We start from the raw sequence: 10,143 nt of genomic DNA, 5'->3' as shown, positions 1-10,143 counted from the left end.
TTTTTATAATCCCTTATCAGTCAAATCAGTCTGTAGTTATGACAAGGCAGTAGGGCTTCGTAATTCATGCCACGTGTTGGTGAGTGAAGAAAACAACAACACGGTCCATCGATCGCGACTGCAAATCATTTCAATTAGTAGAGCTATTGTTAACGGGTAATCACAGATATAGTGTTAATTTTACAGTAGGTAAAAATTGTGTGGCCAAAAAATATCGCCAAACCACGGACTTAGGTAATCGAATTCCGTGGCCAAACTGAACTGTGACATGACCTGGTTTGAAGTGACGATACCCAAGCCGCCATGATGAGCCCTTCTCACTGATCGTAATTATGATCAATAAAAGGTATCTAATTATGTCTTTCACCAGCGGTTACTAAACATTGAATTACTTATTAATTGATATATTTTTGTAAGCAATGTAAATGTTTTATATATATTGCTAAAATGAATTGATGTATGCCGATATGCGCACACGTGTGTGTCATGTGTGATCAGATAACACATTTTACGTAGTTTCTTTTTTGTTTTTTATATCATTTCTCATCAATAAAAAAAAAATCATAAGAATTACATTTAAAAAAAAATATTCAGAGATCGATTTTCGGAGCATGAACATCGGGTTTTTTTCAGATTTTTGGGTGCGCAAAATATTCGAGTAGAAGCTTTTTTCCCGATTTTCAGCCTCAAAAAGTACCTGCGCAAATTACACAGGTGCGCAAATTACATGGGTTTTTACGGTAGGTACCATAGGCAACTGCAGATGACCTGCATTTTCATATATATATATAATTTACAGTAAATGGGTAACGGTTCTTTACAGTAGGAAACATCGTACTCACATCTACAGTAGAGGTGGTAGAGTGGAATCAGGATACTTACATCCTCTGTTTCTGTAACAGTGTACTTCAAGCTTATTGTTGGTGTGGTCTTGCTCTTGTCATCAGTCTCCTTGACAACTGTAGCAGCTGATTCGGTTTCCTTGACAACTGAAGCAGCTGTAGTGGGCTCTTTAACAGCAGTAATAGATGTACTGGTTATATCTGGAGTCATATCTGCAAAGAAATCAATCACTTCCTTTTCTGCCTGTATCTTCTTCACTTCGATCTCCATTATATACTCAGAACCAAGTGCTGAGGTGTTCGTTTTTGGTTTGGGCTTCTTTCCAGATTTTAAGGATAGAGCAGACGATGACTTTCCCGTTTTTGACAAATTGTTTTTGAGGTTGTTTCTAGGATTATATGTTGTATCAGAACCACTACTGTCTTCATGAGTTTTATCAGTTGCTGTCCAATCAGAATCCCAGTCCACTGTGTCGACCACAGCTGACCTGTGTTCTGTCCCCCGATCATTTATCACAGGTTTGGTCCCCCGATCATTTAACACAGGTTCAGAGTCAAATTGATTAAATTCCTTATCATCTCCATCAAATTCATCCTCATTGCTCTCATCCCAGCCAGTCCAGTCCTCAGGATCAAGATCATGAGAGACCTCGTCGTCCAGACTATCACCTGAGTGGGCTATATCTCCGTCGGTGTGCGAGTCTCCCTCTGTTAACTTGGGTGTGTGTACTTCAATAACATCTTCACCACTATATGCCACAATCTCGTCACCTTCACTCAGCGCAATCTTCTCAGCCTTCACTGCAATACAAACGCTTCACCTTTAAAACACTGCACCACTCGCTGATGAGAACAGTCATATTTATATATATTGCAGTATACATGTAATTTATATGCTGTCTCTTCCAAATCTATGTAGAATAGAGGTTTCCTAAGACAAGTACAGATGACCTGTATCGCTCACCTGGATATCTAAGCAATCATGGCAAAATATTCTCCAAATGAGATCCAAGGGAATATGCCAGACCCCAATGCAATTCTTGTAGTATGTCTGTATTATATTTTTCATGCTCAGCAATTAAATGTATGGTTATGGGGTGGGGATCTCAACTGTTTCAAAACTGTGACTCAGAAACTAGGTCCCTAGGGGTGTGGTCACACCCCAGGATCAATTCTAATATCATGACTGCATTCGTCTCTTTTTGTTCAGCATTTGTATTTATAGTCTTGGGGAGGGGATCTCAATCGTTTCAAAGTCATGACCCAGTGGTTAAGTCTGCAAGGGTGGGGCAGACCCCAAGGTCATCCTGGAAGCATATGTGCATTCCTCTCTTTATACTCAGCAATTGTATACATGCATGGTTATAGAGTGGGGGTCTCAACTGTTTCCAAGCTGTGACTCAGAAACTAGGTTCCTAGGGGTTCGGTCAGACCCCAGGGTCTATTCTAATACCATGACTTCTTTTGTCACTTTATGCCAAGCATTCTTCTCTTTATACTCCACAATCGTATATATGGTTATACCGCAGGGATCTCAACCATTTCCAAGTAATAAACCTTTTTTGGCCCCGCCCCTTATCACCCTAGGGGGTCACACCCACCATTTGTACAATTTTGAATCCCTGTCTCCCATGAATGCTTCTGACCAAATATGATTGATATCGATCCATGGCATAATTCTACAGAAGAAGTCGCTTAAATCAATATAGCCCAATTGCCCCCTTTTGGCCCCCGTCCCTCAGGCCCCTGGGGGGCCAGACCCATACAAAATTGGTTCCCCTTCTCCCAAGGATGCTTCAGACCTATCACCAAATATGGAACAAATCCTTTCATTCCTACAGAAGAAGAAGGATTTTAAAGAATTTGCTATGTGTTCCCTATTGGGCCCCGCCCCTCAGGTCCCTCGGGGGCCAGACCCACGGTTTATAAAAAATTGGTTCCCCTTCAGCCAAGGATGCTTCAGACCAAATATGGAACAAATGCTTTCATTCCTTCAGAAGAAGAAGGATTTTAAATAATTTGCTATATTTCCCCTATTGAGCCCCGCCCCTCAGCCCCCAGGGGGGCCAGACCCACCATTTATACAAAATAAGTTCCCCTTCCCCTGCTCAGTCGTTTATGACTAGTAGCAATTTTAAGGAAAAGTTGACGGACGCCAGACGCCACACCATGGCATAAGCTCACATGCCCTTTGGGCAGGTGAGCTAAAAAAACATTTCAGCATCGCACAAAAAATAACTTTTTTTAACAACAAAGGCCCCATTTTATGAAATTTCCTTGGAAGGTAAGCTAGGACCATAATGGCTCAATCACATAAATTTAATTTGACATGGTGACACTTCAACAGATTGTTTCCTGGAACGAATGTTCAGGTTTGAATTCATTTCACACCACACTGCTTACAATTAAGAGTTCCAACAAATTTTCTATCAGATGTTTCACAATTTTTATAGGGAACATAATATATCAAACCTATGCAAAGTAAAGCTATACAGTATACCGTACACAGTAAAGCTATACAGTTTACCGTACACAGTAAAGCCATACAGTTTACCGTACACAGTAAAGCCATACAGTATACCGTACACAGTAAAGCTATACAGTATACCGTACACCGTAAAGCTATACAGTATACCGTACACAATAAAGCTATACAGTATACCGTACACAGCAAAGCTATACAGTATACCGTACACAGTCAAGCTATACAGTTTACCGTACACAGTAAAGCCATACAGTATACCGTACACAGTAAAGCTATACAGCTTACCGTACACAGTAAAGCTATACAGTAGACCGTACACAGTAAAGCTATACAGTATAGTACCGTACACAGTAAAGCTATACAGTATACCGTACACAGTAAAGCTATACAGTTTACCGTACACAGTAAAGCTATACAGTTTACCGTACACAGAAATACTATCTTTCTTGTCTAACTTAGTATGAGAATTATCAGGTTGATGTCTTCTGCATGAATGAGGAATAAAAACTGTCAGGGTGATTATAAGGCAAGGAATCAATTTATTATTTTATCTTATATTTGTTTAAATGAGGCTGATGTTGGTTGGGAAATTTATTTCTTATTCTTCATTTTGTGTCTAAGGAGTGAGAGTTATCAGTTTGATGTGGATGGGGGAATAATTTAAATACTCTGTCTTTCCTGTCTTCGTTTTTCCTTCTTCAGCATTGCCTCCTGCTGTCTTTGTTCTCTTGCTTTTCTTTTACTTTCAGCTTCGCTTTCTCTTGCAGCAACTGTGTAACTTTTACTGAAAGAATTATAAAAATATCTCCTAATATACTTCTAAAACACCACTGGAAAACATCCCTTTAATATCTAATCACTTCAAAATATAAGAATTACCTCCAATATTATAATATTTACAAACTTGTACCGGTAAATTACATTCCCTTTTCAAAATGTTCCCAATTACAGCATGATCTCCATACACAATGGTATACACTACCGGATTACCTCTCATCGTCATAATGTAAAACACTACTGAGTTATAGCCCGACTACGAGGATAACGAATACTACTGATTATCTCCCTTTATCATAATGTAAAACACTATACTGAGTTATACCCCGACTACTTTACGAGGATAATGAATACTACTGATTTTCTCCCTTTATTAAAATGTTATACAGTAGATTTCTCTTAATATCACTTTCCATTTGTCAGAGAAAAACGTGATATTAACAGAAACATGACATAAACAGAATACATATTTTCTGATGTTTTTCAGCCCTCAAAACCGGAAGTGAACTTAGTCAAATGCCTAAGTGATGTGGCTCTATCTTGATATATATACTGTTCTTTCGCTAGTAACATCTTTTTATAGGTTAATTTCCTCAGATATTTGCTGCAAGTGTGTAATCGAAGATAGTACACATGTTATAATTAGTTGAAAGAATACATCACACTTAGCATTAGAAAAGTTTACAGATGTTAGACTGTCCTAGTTCCCCCAACCACAGGTGAATATCATGTTAACAAGTATGTAAGTCAACCTATTGTTTAACAGTCAGCCAGGCGTAACCTATTGTTTGACAGTCAGCCATGGCCAGGTGTAAAAAATACTCTGTTAGGCCGAGGCATTGTTTACATAATGCGTCCGGGGTGTGACAGAAGGTCCCCAGGGCATTTATCATGAAATATCACCACCATTTACCTGTATTTTTTTTGTGACAGTGGCCAAAATAAAGTGATATTAAGAGAAATCGACATAAAATCAGGTGATAATAAAAGAATTGAATTGCATAGATTATACAGCAGGAAAAACGGTGCATCAAAAAAACATGATAATAACCGAAAAGTGACATTAACAGACGTGATATTAGGTGAAATGTACTGTATCACTTTCTTATAACAATGTAGATAATGTCTAAATGTTGTACTGTGTTACTCAGTAAAGTTGAGAACCGTTCCTTGAAAGTGGTGAAAGTAGAAAACATACTAGTACTGTACTGGACCAAATTAAGCTGAAAGAATATATCAATTTAATATATCCTTCATGACTTAAAAAAAAAATTGGCAATTGCCTCCCTTTTGTACATATTTTCAAATCATGAAAACAGAAAATCAATTTATCTTACACTACCAAAACATTTTTTTTCTGTTGTTTATTGATTACCGACAGATTTCACTAGAAGACAAAAATTAAATATTGACCAAGTCAATGAGATAGCAGTAGGCCAATAATGTATGTGCAGGTTTTGCTTACCCTGTCATTGTATAATGTAAATATTTACCAATGTAAAACACCTGACATTGTTACCTGAGGAAGCTAGTTACAATGTAAAACACCCGATATTGTTACATGAGGAGACTAATTACAATGTAAAACACCAGATTTTGATACCTGAGGAGGCTAATTACAATGTAAAACACCAGATTTTGATACCTGAGGAGGCTAATTACAATGTAAAACACCTGACATTGTTACCTGCGGGGGTTAATTACAATGTAAAACACCTGACATTGTTACCTGAGGAGGCTAATTACAATGTAAAACACCAGATATTGTTACCTGAGGAAGCTGATTACAATGTAAAACCACAGACATTGTTACCCGAGGAAATCAAAGCTAATTACAATGTAAAACACCAGATATTGTTACCTGACGAAGCTGATTACAATGTATAACACCTGACATTTTTACATGAGGAAGCAGATTAAGATGTGAACACCAGACTTGTTACCTGAGTCTGGCCAGATCCTTGAGGAGTGGTTTTCCCATCACATCATTGACGGAGCTGAACACGCCCTCCTTTGTGCCTGTTATGTTATCAATAGAGCTGAATACTGGATCTCCATTACTTTGCTGATGTTGTTTCTTTACAGACTACAAAGAAATAATTATGTTCTGTAAGCACACCACTGCAGGTTAAACTGTCACTAATCATGACAGTCTAGATTTCAAATTTCTGTTCTAAGCTAAATGATCAACAAGCCTCCGGCAGAGTTGGACCAATATACATCCATCCAATGCCATATACAGTCGAACCTCATTATCTCGAAGTCGACGGGGTCGTAGGAAAACTTCGAGTTATCCGAGTGTTCCAGTTAAGCGGGCTTATATATTTGGTATGAAATGTCCTGTTTGGACATGACACTAGCAGTCGTTGATTTGTACTAATAGCCAATGTTTATAATCAATTGATGGTTGATATACGTAATCAATAGGACACATACATGTATGTTATTTTATAATAAACACGCTTACAAAAAGAGAGCATTTTTTCCCCGAAAAACGTACCGTTACTTTCGTTTAATGCGATGAAAACGGTTGGACCATATTGCGAATTCGTTATGAAATATGGACGGGCCTAGTAATTAAATGTGTATTTGGCTAGTCTTGGCAAAGTCTTTCTAGGTCTAAATTTATATTTGCGATTCCGTCAAGTTTTACCTCTGAAGTGTTACATTTAACATAGAAATATCCCGCTGTCTCCGAGCTCGTACTTTACGATGCGGAAATGAAAGTGCGCAAGTCTGAAACAAATCACTGTAATGGAACGTACGCATAGTTGATTCTTTAAATGAAAACACACACAAACAGATTATATCGTACATGTAACACATTGATTCATAAAAGCCAAATGTGACACCTGACACCCCCTCAACTTGATGTAATCAACAGCAATTATCGTATTGTTCTTAAAATCTCTAGATTGACTTTCAAAGCCAAACTGGCTCCTGTAAAAACACGAACCCGTGAAGCTGTCCTATGTTGTGATTTTAACTGTGGAACTCTTTTATGCATGATCATGCTTTGTGACCAATTTTCTGGTTTGGACTGTCGTCAGTTTGGGTGTACAAATCATTAAACGAAATTGCAGTAAGTACAGAATACCGTTGATCAACATTGACGAAGTTTTGTTTTTTCTTATGAAGAACGTGGTTTTGACAGTCCGCACACTTTACAGTCTTAAGCTTTATAGTAAATTATTTTTACCGATTTCATGCTAGTCTACTCACGAAATATGTTCATATGAGTTTCTCGAGTTTTCAGGGTTCGATTTATCAGAGTTTTATTTACTAAGATAAAGAAGAGATTTGGTCGGGACCGGAGAGATACTTCGAGATAAACGGGGTCTTGGAGTTATAAGAGTTGGAGATAACGAGGTTCGACTGTACAGACTTTGTTCAACTTTTAATTAACTTAGCCTTTGTCTCAGTATGATATGAATATTGACCAAGTTTCAGAATCAGTCCTATTTGATTTAATTATTGTGCAGCAACTGCCTACCAATCAGAGCAAGGTTTGCTATCTAATTACCGGTATGGATGGTTTCTGACTGGTGTTTAAGTAGTGAGAGCTATGAGAACAAGTATACTGGTCTGTCTATCACCAAGCCTTAGTTAGAACAACATTGTACCTTTGGCATGCCTTTTTTAAAGTAGGTTTTGGCTTTTCCACCAATCACCATCTGGCGTCCGAGTAATGGTACAAGTTCAGCAAGACTTCGCAGACTGAGAGCAGCAAGATCTTCATTTGTATCTCGTAGTCCCAATAAAACCTAAAATTACACAAAATGCCAGCCAAATTAAAGATCTAGTCAGCAATGATTTCCGTCTCTTTTTGTATCAATATTTTTTCCTTTCACATTTCATCTTTATATTACCTTGTATATTGTCACATTTTCAGTTTCACAACTATAACTTATCAGATGAAATGCAAGGCCAAGTTCCCCTTGTAAGAGAGCTTATTGCACAGCAACATATACCACACTAGGCGGAGAAAGAAAGTGGGTCAGTCTGCATCATTGACAACCAAAATTGCTGCAATCGAGTTCAGACATAGATTCTTATCTAAGTTCACCACACTGATTGGTGATTAGCAACGCTACCTGTGGTAAAATGGTTTCTTCAAGGTTTTCCTTCTCAAACAGATCTATGTAGTGTGGAAAGTAGGTGAGGAGGGTCATCCGTATGTGGTAGTCATGACAATGGAACACGCGGTAAATCTCGGGGATCATGTAGGTCCTGTAGGTGGACACACTGAATAGAGGAGCAACCTCCCCTGTTTTAGGAGTCTGGCGCTTGGCATCTGAAATCAACCACAAATTCAAGTGTTACAGGAAAAAGAGTAGTGTGCTTCCATCGGGGATCAAATCTGCGACCCCAGACTTTCTAGATGTAGGCTCTACCACTTAGCTACAGGATAACTCCCTTCAGCTCGAAGCTAGAAGGAGACTGTAATCCTATGTGTAACTACATCTGCCACACAAGTTAAAATAATGTGTAACTGTATATAAACTTGTGAGCTCATCATAATCACAGTGACAACTCGATTAGATAGTTTACCTTTATAACCACATGGTGACATACACAGTACATGTAAATTGGAGCTTACTTTATTCAAAACATAACTTTATAACAACCCCAGTAGAGATCAGATTACCACAAGTGTTGCACAGTGGAATTTAACACAATCTCATTTGATTCTATCACAACTTCAATCAAAGGTTATAATTAGCTTAACAATATTGTGAAACTTGCATTTGGGACTTAAACAATTACTGTACAAGTAGAACTGATCAAACACATTGCACCAAAGGGCTTATATATAATTACCACAATCAGACTGGGTCAGTACCACAATCAGCCAGTGACTGACCACAATCAGACAGGGTCAGTACTACAATCAAACAGGGACTGACCACAATCAGACAGGGACTGACCACAATCAGACGGGGACTGACCACAATCAGACAGGGTCAGTACCAAAATCAGACAGGGACTGACCCCAATCAGACAGGGTCAGTACCTAAATCAGACAGGGACTGACCACAATCAGACGGGGACTGACCGCAATCAGACAGGGTAAGTACCACAATCAGACAGGGACAGTACCACAATCAGACAGGGTCAGAACCACAATCAGACAGTGTCAGTACCACAATCAGACAGGGTCAGTACAACAATCAAACAGGGACTGACCACAATCAGAGAGGGTCAGTACCACAATCAGACAGGGTCAGCACCACAATCAGACAGTGACTGACCACAATCAGACGGGGACTGACCGCAATCAGACAGGGTAAGTACCACAATCAGACAGGGTCAGTACCACAATCACAAAGGGACTGACCACAATCAGACAGAGACTGACCACAATCACACAAGGTCAGTACCACAATCAGACAGGGGCTGACCACAATCAGACAGGGTCAGTACCCCAATCAGACAGGGTCAGTACCACAATCAGATAGGGACTGACCACAATCAGACAGGGACTGACCAAAATCAGACAGGGGCAGTACCACAATCAAAAAGGGACTGACCACAATCAGACAGGGACTGACCACAATCAGACGGGGACTGACCGCAATCAGACAGGGTAAGTACCACAATCAGACAGGGTCAGTCCCACAATCAGACAGGGACTGACCACAATCAGACGGGGACTGACCACAATCAGACAGGGGCAGTACCACAATCAAAAAGGGACTGACCACAATCAGACAGAGACTGACCACAATCACACAAGGTCAGTACCACAATCAGACAGGGGCTGACCACAATCAGACAGGGTCAGTACCACACTCAGACAGGGTCAGTACCACAATCAGACAGGGAGTGACCACAATCAGACAGGGTCAGTACCACAATCAAAAAGGGACTGACCACAATCAGACAGAGACTGACCACAATCAGACAGGGTCAGTACCTAAATCAGACAGGGACTGACCACAATCAGACAGGGTCAGTACCACAATCAGACAGTGACTGACCACAATCAGACGGGGACTGACCACAATCAGACAGGGTCAGTACCACAATCAGACAGGG

The 10,143-nt window shown here is 39.5% G+C and overlaps 1 protein-coding gene across 1 annotated transcript in view; it reads right to left on the bottom strand.

The window, feature by feature from the left end:
- Positions 1-10,143, bottom strand: part of LOC110445236 (protein-associating with the carboxyl-terminal domain of ezrin-like) — a 28,193-nt gene that overhangs the window by 11,682 nt on the left and 6,368 nt on the right. Inside the window, exons 8-12 of the mRNA XM_021489739.1 lie at positions 8,199-8,398; positions 7,728-7,868; positions 6,048-6,190; positions 3,996-4,111; positions 883-1,643 (exon numbers count right to left, since the gene is read on the bottom strand). Of these exons, the coding sequence (XP_021345414.1) occupies positions 883-1,643; positions 3,996-4,111; positions 6,048-6,190; positions 7,728-7,868; positions 8,199-8,398 (1,361 nt within the window). The remainder of the gene's footprint in view (positions 1-882; positions 1,644-3,995; positions 4,112-6,047; positions 6,191-7,727; positions 7,869-8,198; positions 8,399-10,143) is intronic.

The sequence above is a fragment of the Mizuhopecten yessoensis genome, unplaced genomic scaffold, assembly GCF_002113885.1.
Source record: "Mizuhopecten yessoensis strain PY_sf001 unplaced genomic scaffold, ASM211388v2 scaffold2125, whole genome shotgun sequence".
In the NCBI taxonomy this organism is placed as follows: Eukaryota; Metazoa; Mollusca; class Bivalvia; order Pectinida; family Pectinidae; genus Mizuhopecten; species Mizuhopecten yessoensis.
This window is presented reverse-complemented; position numbering and strand designations above follow the sequence as displayed.